At 41.6% G+C, this 14484-nt stretch overlaps 1 protein-coding gene across 1 annotated transcript in view; it reads left to right on the plus strand.

Annotated features, from left to right (window-relative positions):
- Positions 1–14484, plus strand: part of PLA2G15 (phospholipase A2 group XV) — a 38959-nt gene that overhangs the window by 9698 nt on the left and 14777 nt on the right. The window contains exons 2-3 of the mRNA XM_066637482.1: positions 7667–7823; positions 13014–13132. Coding sequence (XP_066493579.1) covers positions 7667–7823; positions 13014–13132 — 276 coding nt within the window. The remainder of the gene's footprint in view (positions 1–7666; positions 7824–13013; positions 13133–14484) is intronic.

Genomic DNA, 14484 nt, shown 5'->3' on the forward strand with positions numbered 1-14484 from the left:
CTTTGATCACCTCGTGTCTTGCCAAATAAGTGCTCCCTTGCAGACTGCTGAAGTGTCAGCCGTGAGATGCTTCCCCATGGACCACAAGAGAGGGCAGAGAATGCACCCTCTAACAACGGGCATTTCCAGTATCTCACTGAACTCTCCCCCATGGGCTACCAAATTGAATTGTATTTTTTTGTGGTGGGGTTGCCTGTGGTCCTCAGCAATTCCAGTGTTTGCCTCAATGGTCCGCAGGCTTCTTAAAGGTTGGGATCCACTGATATACGTAGTAGCCTGTTAAAAGTACAGATTTCTAACATTTCTCCAAATGCAATCATATACCAGGTAGCATCAAGTCTAATATATTAAAAACAAAATACACATTGGAATTAATGGGGACCCACTTGAAATTGACTTGTGACCCACCTGATGGGTCCTGAACTGCAGCTTAAGAAGCACTGTAATACAGTATTAAAGGCCTTACCACAAAACTTCTGACACTGTCAGATCCAGTTTTTAGGTGTTGGTGTAAGTTGAAGTGATATTGCAGTTCACTTCTTAAAAGCATATTCTGCTAGATCAGCCATTTTCAACCACTGTACTGTGGCACATTGGTGTGCTGCAAGTGGTCCACAGGTGTGCTACAGTAATTTGGCATAAGGTTATTTATTAGTAGAGTCAGTGAGGGATGTGAGCCCTCCACTAGCAGCATGGTGTCTTGTTAAGTGTCTAAAACCTGATGGTGTGACTTGACAATTTTAGTGCCTTGTCAGTGTGCCTTGAGATGAAAAATGTTGAAAATATCTGTACAAGATGCATAGCTACAGTAGCTTATTTCGAACACTTTCATAAACCTATCTCAGAGCCCAGTCCTGTGCTCGCCAGCATGGATCTGTGCCGCCGAGCACTGTTGACATGTTTGCGAGCCTCACTACTGGGCTCCTGCCTGTGCTAGCCCAGCACCGTCCGGCTAGTGCGGGGCAGTCGCCCAGCCGCAGCATTGTAGGTGGGGGCAGGGACGGGGGTGGGGAGGCGGCATTCCAGGGAGGGGGGAGGCCGGTAGGGGGTGAAGAGAGGGCGGGCTGGAGGGGTGCTGGGGGCGGGCTGGAGGGGTGCTGGGGGAGGGAGGGAGGCAGGTTCGCGGAGCACCGCTCCACAGGATCCAAAGCGCTTGTGTAGGCCTCCATGCCCTACATGAGTGCCTTTACCTTACTGCTATACTGCTTACTGCAGATCTATACATTTTGTTAGTTAAAATATATGTACTTTAGTTTAGCTCCTGGTTGACTGAAGCTTTGTGCTTGGGTAATTCAATTAGTGTCAAGTTTAATAATACAAAACTCTAATTACAGTAATTGTTCTTTTAATGCAGGGGTGTCCAAAGTTTTTGGCAGGAGGGCCACATCATCTCTATGACACTGTTGGGGGCCGGGGGGGGGAAGAATTAATTTACATTTAAAATTTGAATAAATTTACATAAGTTTACATAAATGAATATATTAAAGATGAACTTATATGAATGAATGAAGGTCTTGCAATAGCTCAAGGCCTATAAAAGGCCTTGCACAAAGCAAGGCTGGCCTTTCCTTTGCTGCTGCTACTGCATCACAGATGTGAAACAGCAAGCAGTGGAACCCTCATCCCACAGCTCACACGAGAGGTCAAACAGTCACCCTCACCCTGAGAGCAGTTACATTGGGCCAGTGGCTCATTGGAGACTGGGGGCTCCCTGAGGGCATTGAGAGGTTACAAGGGCCGCATGTGGCCCCGGGGCTGGGGTTTGGGCACCCCTGTTCTAATGTACTATTTCATTCAAAATAAATTGAACCTCAGTGTCTTAAAATGGTTTGCCTTTGTCCTATCCCTAAGCAGTTTTTAAACATGCATAGTATGATGTTTAATTGGGTCTGTGTTGAACTATTTTCTGCTTCTTGAATATGCTGCATTAACATAAGAATAGCCCCACTGGATCAGGCCATAGGCCCATCTAGTCCAGCTTCCTGTATCTCACAGCGGCCCACCAAATGCCCCAGGGAGCACACCAGATAACAAGAGACCAGCATCCAGGTGCCCTCCCTTGCATCTGGCATTCTGACATAGCCCATTTCTAAAATCAGGAGATTGCACATACACATCATGGCTTGTAACCCGTAATGGTTTTTCCTCCAGAAACTTGTCCAATCCCCCTTTAAAGGCATCTAGGCCAGATGCCTTCACCACATCCTGTGGCAAGGAGTTCCACAGACCAACCACACGCTGAGTAAAGAAATATTTTCTTTTGTCTGTCCTAACCCTTCTAACACTCAATTTGAGTGGATGTCCCCTGGTTCTGGTGTTAATGTGGTGAGTGTAAAGAGCCTCTCTCTATGCACCTTATCCTTCCCATGCATAATTCTGTATGTCTCAATCATGTCCCCCCTCAGGCGTCTCTTTTCTAGGCTGAAGAGGCCCAAATGCTGTAGCCTTTCCTCATAAAGAAGGTGCCCCAGCCCAGCAGTCATCTTAGTTGCCCGCTTTTGCACCTTTTCCATTTCCACTATGTCCTTCTTGAGATGTGGCGACCAGAACTGGACACAGTACTCCAGGTGTGGCCTAACCATCGATTTGTACAATGGCATTATAATATTAGCAGTTTTATTCTCAATACCTTTTCTAATGATCCCCAGCATAGAACTGGCCTTCTTCACTGCCGCTGCACATTGGGTCGACACTTTCATTGACCTGTCCACCACCACCCCAAGATCTCTCTCCTGATCTGTCACAGGCAGCTCAGAACCCATTAGCCTATATGTGAAGTTTTGATTTTTTGCCCCGATGTGCACGACTTTACACTTATTTACATTGAAATGCACCTGCCATTTTGCTGCCCATTCTGCCAGTCTGGAGAGATCCTTCTGGAGCTCCTCACAATCACTTCTGGTCTTCACCACTCAGAAAAGTTTGGTGTTGCACCGGTCCCAGGACAGATCCTTGGGGCACACCGCTTTTCACCTCTCTCCATTGTGAAAATTGCCCATTGACACCCACTCTCTGTTTCCTGGTTTTCAACCAGGTCTCAGTCTCGGAGAGGACCTGCCCTCTAATTCCCTGACTAATTCCCTGACTGTGGAGTTTTTTCAGTGGCCTTTGGTGAGGGACCATGTCGAATGCCTTCCGAAAGTCTGGGTATATAATGTCCATGGGTTCTCCCTCATCCACATGTCTGTTGACCTTTTCAAAGAATTCTAAAAGGTTTGTGAGGCAAGACTTACCCTTACAGAAGTCATGCTGATTATCCCTCAGCAAGGCTTGTTCATCTATGTGTATTAATAGCTACATTGGAAAAAGATTTTAGATGCCTTTTAATAAAACCTTAGCAGCCAAAGTAGATGTAATAGTGACAACACTCAAACTGTATCTTGACCAAAAATTCCTAGAGAATGATGGTGTTGGAGATGCTCACTGCTTCTTTTCTAAAACTTTTCTATGCAACTATTTTTTTCTCTTAGTGGGAATTATTTTTATTCTTGGGACCCTATTGGGCAAAGGAAAAGTGGTTTTGAGGCAAAAATACAAGTGGAGAAATAGTTCAGTACCCCCTGTTCTTCTAGCCCTAAAGCACTTTTAATTCTACCTCTCTCACTTGCATAAACGTCCTCACTTTATAGGAATTCAGCTCTAACTTGATTCAGACACAGATTTGTTGCTACTGTGCCTGGTTTGTAAAGCAGTTGCAAATTGATTTTTTAGGAGTGGTGTGCCTGAGTTTTCTTGAATTAAATTTAGAAACTGTCTGCACTGTTTACAGTGTGGTCTTCAGAGGGATCTGTGCATCATGTGATCATTCTAGTCTGAATTATAACTTAGAACATTTTTGAAGAGCAGACCTCTTGGATTGTAAGAGGTTTTATAAACTCCTTGGCCAATAGTAATATTACATGACTCCTGGGAAAACTGAATAGTTTATAAAATAAACTTCCTGGAGTCTTTGCTTCTGAGAATTTACAGTGGTGGAAGAACCAAACTGGCAACAAGCTTGTGATCCATGAAGAGTGCTTGATTTAAGTGTCCAGCAACATCTCAATTGCCTGGATCACATTTCTTTATGTCTGGGATTTTTCTAGCATTGCATGCACCAATGCACCCTTCAAAGCCCTTGTTCTGCCCAGTTGCAGCGGGGCTGGGACCCCTCCTGATCACAAGCTGGAAAGAAAATATATTCTGCCATGGTGTTGGGTTTCGTGTCTGCTTTCTGCGTTGTCTGCTATGGGAACAGTGGCATTAGGTGTACTTGATAATCTGTCCTTCCAGCCCCAGTTTCTTTCAGACGGAGAAAACATAGACAAGAAAAGCAGCCATCTGTCTGTACCATTATCTTGTCTAGGTAGTGCAGTGTTAAGGGACCTTAAGAATGCGTTTAGGGGAAGGTTGCTTTGTAGGCTGGGTAGTGGATACTTCTCAGAAGCTTCTGTAAGTGCAGAATTCAGTAGCCTACCTCTTCACAGAGACAAGATGACAGACATCACCAGGCATAATTAAAGGTACTGGTTTTGATAGGCCTGCTTCACTTGGGCTGGGTGCACTAAAGAGTGTCATCTTCTTTGAATTGAGCTTGCTAGGATGTCTTCATGGCTCCTTTGGTATCATTCAGTGTTCACCTCCATTAGCTGAATTTAACATTTAAGCATTCAGCAATTTGGTGTACAGATTATCACATTTGTGGGAAGGCACAGACTGTGTGGTTCATCATGTGCACATGGATCATTTTGAAAAGCTTTCCTATGGTCAATTGAGAAATATGCTTGCTTGATCAAATAGCTAATGGAACCCTTTTAATATTAACATTGTGAAGTTGTGGGTCCCATTAGGGAGAAGGGCGGGATAAAAATAAAGTTGTTGTTGTTGTTGTTGTTGTTGTTATTATTATTATGGGGCATGTGCAGTAAGCTTTGCATGGCCAACATATGAAGGTTGTGACTCTGTAACATGCAGTGAATTATGAGTCTTATTTATATAGCAGAAATCACTAATGGATCCCTATGCAGGATGAGACTATCACATCTAATAAGTGATTTTAGAATGGCCCTTCCCTTTTCTTTGCATGCCTTCTGGGTATCTTGTTTTCTAATTTCAGTGTGTTAGCATTTGGTCTATACAGAAGATGTGGCAGTTCATCTAAATACATTCAAATCAATCCATTTCAAGTTCCTTTTCTCAGAGGTACTCTTTTCTTTAGACAATTTGCCTTTTTCCCTCCATAAGGGGAACTCAAGGTAACTTACATGTTTTCTAAATGATATGTTTTCTAAATGATATGATAGTTGCCTCTATTTCAAATTTGGTTAAGGATTCCTATTTTTTGAGTTTTTAGACTTAGGGCTGATCCTAACAGTTTTTAAATGCTTGCCACTTTTTGTGATATTTATTTCTAGAAGCATGCAAAATCAAGAATTCGGCATCATTTAGGCTAAGAAATTTCCTGTGCCTTAAGCCTTTATGGGTGGCAATTCTTTATAATATACATATGCTGCAGTAAATGTCTTGGCCTTTAAAAGTGCTGCAGGACCGTTTATCATATACAAGATGACAGAAAGATGAGCGCTCTAGATGCTTCTGTTTTCTCTTGGCACTTGGACCATAGTTAAAACTATCTGCTTGCAACATGGCAGGTATACCCCTCAAAACAGGCCACTGTCGAAGATGATACTATATATAGTTATGCAATTTGGGATGTTACTTATTAAAAAAACAGACTTCTCACTCCTATTAACACTATTTTTTATGTGGTTCCTTACGACATCAAGCTGAACTGGGAATGGTCCATAGCTCAGTTGCAGACCGTTCCAGGTTCAGTCTCTGGCTGCATTAGGGCTTGGAAAGATCCATCCAATTGTTCAGTTTGGTGTAATGCAGCTTCCTAAAGCTTTAGATCATAACTAGAAACTACAGAAAGAAATTATGAATGCTGATCAGCAACTTCTTTGGTTGGAGGGCCAGTAAAATATATGGGGGGGGGGATACTGATCAAGACTCCTGTATCATTGCCATCACCTCTTGTGGCTACATCTCCTCACAAACCTGTTGTCTTGAGTGGTGGCTGAGCAACCAGGTTTGTCCCAGGGGCTATCAGTTGTTGCTTGCTTCTTTGACACATACGAACACTTGATTTCTCACATTCACTACAAAACAAAATGATTTGTTTTCTAAATAGTTTATCAAAGAGCTATAAACTTTTGAGAATCAGAATGATGGTGTCTATAATGTTACTATTCCAGTGGTTCCCAAATTTTTTCAATTGGTGACTCCCTTGACCTACTGGGCCATTGGCCATGGCTCCTTATTAGGGCTACAATCCTACACATCATATAGGGCAGTGGGTTTTTCATGAGGATTCCACGGGTCCTCTGGCTGGTTTCCATGGCTTCCTGTGGAGCCATGGCTCACAGCCTGGGAATCACTGTACTATTCTGTTAACTTTTAACAACTGCAGAGTGCTACGTTCTGCAGAGACATGACAAACAACCCACCTAGAAGATTATAATTAACTGGATTTAGAAGGGCGGAACCCAATTAAGATTGAGAAGTTAATCTGAAGTGCTTGTTATCAGTTATCTGATTTTGATTTTAAATAATCAGTTTCAATAACTTTGTCAGATAAGTCCATGTAGAAAGGTTCCCTGAAAGGGTAGCAAGTTTGAAAACCACAGTGAAAGACCTCAGGCAGAAGTAATTGGGTATCCCATAACTGCCAGGCATGGCACAAGGTGGAATAAACTTAGTCTGTCCATGAGGATAGTATACTTCTCTACATCCAAGTGCAAGTTTCTTTTGGACACACCTGTGGAAGTAGCAAAGTTTTGTCCACCTATGACATTGCAGGAAGCATCCCAGAGTACATATTCTCTCCAATGAAGGAGAATGTCTGAGAATGTAAAAAGCTAGCCACATTAGAATAGTGATCCCTGAACTTCAGGAATGGTCCCTGTAATTATTATAGCACCTTGCTGACTCTAAAGCAATTATTTTGTAGCATTATTTAATTATATATTCTTAGAGTTTCAGTGAATAGTTATGTGGCTATGTACAAGATTTCACTTTGGTCTTCCTATATATGGTATGTTGACCTTGAGTTTTGTTTTGTTAACTCTGCACTATATAATATATTCATTGGAAAAACTTAATTGGTGGCACTGAGGTTTTTGTAGGGTTCAGGTTTAATAATGACCATAGCTGCGATACAAGGACATCTGCAAGAGGGATCTGAAGGTCTTAGGACTGGACCTCAACAAGTGGGAAACCCTGGCCTCTGAGCGGCCCGCTTGGAGGCAGGCTATGCAGCATGGCCTTTCCCAGTTTGAAGAGACACTTGGCCAACAGTCTGAGGCTAAGAGGCAAAGAAGGAAGGCCCATAGCCAGGGAGACAGACCAGGGACAGACTGCACTTGCTCCCAGCGTGGAAGGGATTGTCACTCATTCCAAATCGGCCTTTTCAGCCACACTAGACACTGTTCCAGAACCACCTTTCAGAGCGCAATACCATCGTCTTTCGAGACTGAAGGTAGCCAACATCACTACGCATCCATGACAAGCACATTGCTTTGTTGTGGAATCTCTTATGTAATGAGAGCAGATATATAGCCTGGGGAAAAGCACCTAAGGAAAACCACAGCCCTTGGTGTAACTTTTTCACCTTGTATCATTTCAGTGCCTGGGGATTTGGGTAACCAGTTAGAAGCCAAGTTGGACAAACCTTCTGTGGTACACTACCTTTGCTCGAAGAAGACAGAAAGTTATTTTACATTGTGGCTGAACATAGAACTACTTCTTCCTGTTATCATTGACTGCTGGATAGATAATATCAGGTGAGTCTGATGATATCAGGTGAGATTAATCCAGTGAAGTGTGATTTTTGCTGCTGATTCTGTTTTGGGGGTAGCAAGAAGCACTGGCACCAGGAATCCTATGAGAACAGGAAGAGCTCAAGCCGAAACTAGGATTCGCTTATTGGTTAACTGACAACCTACTTTACTGTGGTCAAATATTCCATTAAGATAAGAATGCCACTGTGTAAGCATCCCTGCTTGCTACAAGAATCAGAAAATACATTCTGTTTAATTTGGCTTTCTGTTCTGTTAAACTTTTGTGAGGGGCCAGACTCCAGAACAGTGGTTCCCAACCTTTAGGAGACCACAAAGTGATTGGTGTGCAGGTATGGTCCAGAGGGGGTGGGGCCTGCTCATGGGGTAATACCATGCCATGGGAGTGACAGCTACACTGGGTATCACGCCCCCTTGAGATGCCGCTGATCATTAAAATTACTACTGGCCATTTTTTTTGGTGAGACCTCAGACTGCTTTTCAGGTTCTAGCAGACCACAGGTTGGGAACCACTGTTCTAGAAAAACAGTAGCTACTGTGAGCATTGAAAGTACCAGTTGTAGTAAATGCTATGGCATTGCTATGATATGTTACATCAGTTGGAGAACACCCACATCTTTTTTTGATTTTGATAAAATTAATGCTTTTAATATTTAGCACATATTTAATGCTTTAAATATATTTTACCAGTGAAGTGCCCAGCCTGAAACAAATAATGTTTTACTGATCATTTAAAGCATGAGGGAACTAAGAACAAATTTTAACTCTTATTGGCTTGGAGCTTCTTTAACAAAGATTAAAATTATTATACTGGAATGAGTTATATGTATGGAAATGTATGAATTCTGCATACCATTAGTAACTTGTGGAAAGTACATAGCATATCAGGAAGTTGGAATTGACAGTGGGGTCACACTGCATCTAGACATAGCAAAATGTGTATTTGTCATGCATGAATTACCACAGGATTCACAATTTCCTGCATATAGGTGATTTCCTTGCAGGAAATTTTATTTTATATGAAATGAACTTGAATTATTAGGTGGCATTTAATCTGTAAAATGGGAACAATATTGGCCTACACCACAGAAGACATATGAGATAAATATGCTACAGTGCTCTAATGTGTAAATAAGCATGTCAGATTTAAGTTGAGGCTGTAAATTAGCTGAAGATCATTTAGTCTAGAGAGCTGTTTGTGTCCTCCTAGCACAGTACAGTTGCAGTCATTTTTTAGGTTCTAGCATGCTCACCATGTCATTGATGTCATTTTCTTTGTTTTTGACTTGAGTTAGAGGCATACTTGTGAGGTCACTTCCAGCCATTTTCTAGTTGAAAAACAAACACAGCCTTAATTTAACCCCTAGCCCAACATGGCACTCTTCACATTGACCTCTTGACAGTTACCCACACCCAAATTAAAATATACTACAAGGTGCGCCCAGTCAAAGGTGCTTGTAGAAATCATGAAATAGGAAAACTCATGACTCAGGCAAGCTATCCAGTGTACAAGGTAAGGCGCAAACATCTACTTCCAGGGTTAACCCACAGCAGCATTATTGCCAGTAGTGGGTCAGTGACTGTGTAGCTTTCGGTTCAGCTTTGCAATGAGGTGGCTCAACTAAGATGTCATGTGTAACCATAGTTAAACTTCGTTAGGGTTTGGAGTCTTGTCAGCCCTGGTAACTTTGAATGGTGTTATATACATAACATGAAATACAGTCTGTATTAAGCAACAATTGTTTGATTGGCTGGTAAACTTGGAAATAATTTCAGGTTTACAAGTTATGGTTTGTGCTACTTGTGGCTTGCTCAGATGTCTGATTTCACAATCAGCCTTAATTGTGGCTGTTACTCTGCCTCTGAAGGCCTCTGTGTTAGAGAACTGACAGATCAAAAATGAAAGCGGAAGAGCAGGTTTAAACCATGTTTTTGCCTGTATATTTTGATGTTCAAGCCATGCGTGGTTTGTATTATAAATTTAGTCATTACTTTGCTAAGGCTAACCTAAGCTTAGCACATGATCCCTTGAATTTAGTACAGCCCATCAAACATGGTGTGATGCAGAGATTTTCAACCTTTTTTATCTCGTGGCACACCAGCGAGGCACCAGAATTGTCAAGGCATGCCATCAGTTTTTTAAGGATATATTTTATTATTTTAAAAAAAGAGTACTAAGATTGTATTTAAACTTGAATAGCTAAAGTTTTAATGAATAACTTTTGATTAAATAAACTTTTAAATAAACTTAAAACTTTAAAGTTCAATAACTAAACTGTTTTTTAAAAAATAAATAAATCAGTGAGAAATTTGTGGTTGGTGATGTTTCATGATGTCCCTTGTCCGAGGACGGATGGTTGACAGGCATACCCTCAAGTCCTCCTCCAGTGCTTGAAGCCTGTTCTTGCTCTTCATTGTGTTCATAGGAGAGAAACCAGCCTCACACAGATAAGATGTTGAGAAAGGAAGAAGTGCTTTAATTGACATCTTTGTGATCATGGGGTATTCCTCTCAGAGAGACAACCAGAATGAGGCCTTATCTGTTGACAAGTGTTTCAGTTTCAGTCCTCTATCATTTCTGATTTCTGTCAGCTCATTTTCTTCTGCAACAGGTAACTCAGCTGACTCACATGCACTTAGCACAAATGGATCTCTCACCCAGTCCAAGGATGATACATTAAGTGTTGGGAAATACTTTTCAATGTTTGTCCCCAGCAGTATCAAACTTTGTAGAATTAAATCTACAAGATATTTGTCCAGTTTGCAACTTTTTGTCAGTTCAAATATTTCAACTTTGTTCTCTTTTTTTATTCTGGCTGCCCACAGTGTTAGTTTTTCCTTAAAGGAGATAATTTTGCCACTGCAAGTCAGAATATTTTCATTCTTTCCCTGCATACTCTTGTTAAGAGTGTTCAAGGCTTGGAATATGTCGGCTAGGAATGCAACTTTATTGCACCAGGTTTCATCACTAAGCAGGTCAGCCAGCTCAGACCCTCCTGATGTAAAAAAAGATTAGAAGCTGTTCCCTCAGTTCATACAACCTTGAAAGTACCTGCCTGAGATAGCCATCTCACTTCTGTGTGCAGTAGAAGTTGGGTATGAGCAGCTTCCATGGCAGAACACAGTGCTGAGAACAACCTTAATTTTAATGATGTAGTAGTAGTAGTAGTAGTAGTAGTAGTAGTAGTAGTAGTAACTTTATTGTCATTGTGCTACAGCACAAAGAAATTTATGCACCTTTGAGATACAAGCATAAATATATACTACAATTCCAACAATCACACTCTACACACTCACCCACACATTCTATACAACATGCATCATAATATAAAAACAGTATAACAGACCATAATGCCCAGGAGCATGGTAACAACTATATCGCCTTATTCAACGTAATTATGGCTGTGGGATAAAAACTGGTCAGGAATCATGTGGTGCTGCTCTAATAGTTCTGTATCATCTACCCAAAGGCAACAGTTCAAAGAACTTATGAGCCGGATGACAGGGGTCTCTCAGAATACTTTGTGACTTCTGCAGACAGCGAGATGTATAGATGTCCTCCAAAGCTGGTAGATGAAGGCTGATGATGTGCTGCCGTTCTTAATAATTCTCTGCAGAACTTAATGGCCTACTCTTGATGTAATTAACCATTTTTATTATCTGTCAGTTCAGGTACTATTGATTTTGAAGTAAGGGCCTCTCTGTGCAGAAAACAGTGTGTTAAAACAATGTCAGAGTTCTTTTGTTTGGCCAGTGCAATGAATCCTTTTAGGTTTCCTGACATAGAGGGAGCATCATCTGTGCAGATGCTGATACATGAAGTCTACAACAAACCATGAGAATTGAAATAGTGGTCAACTATTAGAAGCACTGTTAGAAGTGAGCAAAAGCTTTGGGAGGCCGCATCTCATGGAGAAAAAGGGAATAAGGCATGTCTGCTTCCCTCCATCCTCGCCCCCGCACCCCTGCACTACTGTTTCGCGGCACACCTGAGGAGGAGCCACGTCACACCTGTTAAAAACCACTGGTGTGATGTCAAATACTGTGCTAGTATGAAATTGACAGGAGCTTAGTAGTTCAACTACGACATATAGATTGTGGAAAAAGTTAACCACTTAAACTTTAAATTGCCCTTGAAGAACATAAAGGAACTACTTAACTTGACAAATAAACCAAGTAGCTTTGAGATCTGATTGCTACTCAACTTGCATTGTACCTTTTAACACTTAAGCACAGTCTTATTTGTATCAGAATGTTAGTGGTGTTAGCGATACATGTGAATCGGAATGTTCACCAGAGAGCAGGTGTTACAAATTTACAAGTGATCTGTTGCAGATGCAAGTACGATTACTATCTTGCTACCAGAAAAGCAATATGGGTGAATAAAACCCATGTTGACAAGTGGTTGGTTAACATTTTCCCACTCACCTGTAACACAACCAAGGTAACAGTCAAGATTGTTGGGTGCTGGTGTTCAGGGCAAACATCTCTACGGCTTGTGCTTGCTGGAGAGAGAACTCTAGTGGTCAGGAGCAACTGCATAGCAGCTATAAGGGGGCACAAATTGTTTCCTAAGAATCTTTTGTAATTCCTAGATTTTGTGTTTGCAAATACAGTAGTATTTTACAGCAAAGTCTATATTGTTTTTAGTCATATATAAAGTCTCCCAGGGAGCTATGTTGAAATACTCTATTTAAAGTTGTCTTTCAGCTCTGTAAGCTCTTTTTTAGCTTAACTACTGGTTCCATTTATGGATGCATTACTATAGGCGTGCATTGCTTAATGACCTTTTGCTAATGATGGACTGCGATTGAAGCACAACAAAGAGGCTCTTAATGAGGCAATCCCTCTCCAGTAGCCTGTGCAGTGAGTGTCTGGGCAGGGACAGTCTGTTTACCCAACAAAGGCACTAGATGGAGCTGAATCTTCACATAATGACTGAATCAGTCTTAACGACCTAATCACACTCACCTGTAAAAAAGGTTTCTCATTGGTCTTGAATCTCCTGTCATGATGATCTTCATTTCCTATTAGTGTTTTCTAGGGAAATGAGAATACAAATGTCTTGAATATATTTGCTATATGCTTTTTGTGTACCTGGTACCTCAGACATATAGGCTTTCTAATAGAAGGATATGAGATTTTAAAAATCTTTATATTGACCTTTCTCTCCAGGCTGGTATACAATCGAACAAGTGGAAGCACTGGACCACCAGATGGAGTAGATGTCAAAGTTCCTGGATTTGGACAGACATTTTCTTTGGAATTTCTTGACCCCAGTAAAAGAAGTGTTGGTATGCAGTTTTATCCAGTTTACCATCAGAGCATTGGGAAGGTGACAACACCTTAAAATAATACCCCAAATCATATTTACAAAGACTTTCCTCTGAGTATTCTGGAACATAAAATACCCACTTGTAACCCAGAGTAACAGGGAGAAGGGAAGGATTTGGCCTCAATGCAGGGGTGCTCAATAGGTGGATCGCGATCTACTGGTAGATCACGAGGCAAAATGAGTAGATCGCGGAGTGCCGACCCCCCCTTCAGGTGCCTCTGGGAGGAAACGCCAGGAGTAAGGCCCATTGTACTCAATGGGGCTTACTCCCAGGTAAGTGTGGCTAGGATTGCAGCCTCACAGCCTAATCCTAGGCATGTCTACTCAGGAGTAAGTCCTGTTATACTCAGTGGGGCTCAAGGTACACCAACATACATTGTACACATAAATGTTATATGTTATGATGGTGCGAACATTGTAAAAAAAACTCTGGTAGATCTCCGGGCCTTGCTGGGTTTCAAAGTAGCTCTCGAGCCAAAAAAGTGTGAGCACCCCTGTCTCAATGTATGTAAAGCTCATGGGTAATTCAACTGTTGTATTCCCTCTGAAATTCAAGGTAGAAGCTGAGGATGGTGTGTTAGTACAGCCAGCAGTTGTCTTCCTCTGTCATTGGCTTTACAGTTAATGAGTGGGAGATTGTGCCTGATCCCAAGGGGCTTAGAATCTTGAAAGTTTGGAAAACATAGACTAAATTAATTTGAAATGGCATTGTAAATGTAAAAGGGTGGTGGCAAGAGAGGAACAAAACTTGCTCAGTCATGGGTGTGGAGAAGTCTCTCAGAATCTGTCCTGAAGGGAAGGTTGTTCCAGCTTCTGGAATGCTCCACTTCTCCAGCAGTCATATGATCATGTATTAAACTTTAGAAGTGTGTACCAGCCCCAGGAAACCCTGAATATAGAGAGGTGGTAGCCACTTGCCTGGTGCAGTTGCTGCTTACCTGAGTGTTTAAGTAGAACAAAGTAAAACTATAATTAATCACCAAGAGACTTACTTTGTAACACTACAGTAGTTAAAATCATTTGTGATAGTGTAAGATTCAAGCCAAAGTGGCCAGTGAGTCTTCCAAATGTTTTCTTCACCAACTGGTCATAGGGATGACTCTTTGGAGTGGATTCTCATAGCATCTTCTAAGGGTGGTGCAAACAGAAAGCTCTACTAGTCTAACAGCTGGTACTTAATGATCTCAAAACCCCTGCTCAGACATCAGCATTTAACCAATCCTTTTGAAAATGGTTTCACGACCTGTAGTCTAATTTGAGTTGGTTCCAGTTAGGGTATTAGGGCATGTCCTTTGTACCATCTCTGCATAT

The sequence above is a fragment of the Tiliqua scincoides genome, chromosome 9, assembly GCF_035046505.1.
Source record: "Tiliqua scincoides isolate rTilSci1 chromosome 9, rTilSci1.hap2, whole genome shotgun sequence".
NCBI classification, from domain to species: domain Eukaryota; kingdom Metazoa; phylum Chordata; class Lepidosauria; order Squamata; family Scincidae; genus Tiliqua; species Tiliqua scincoides.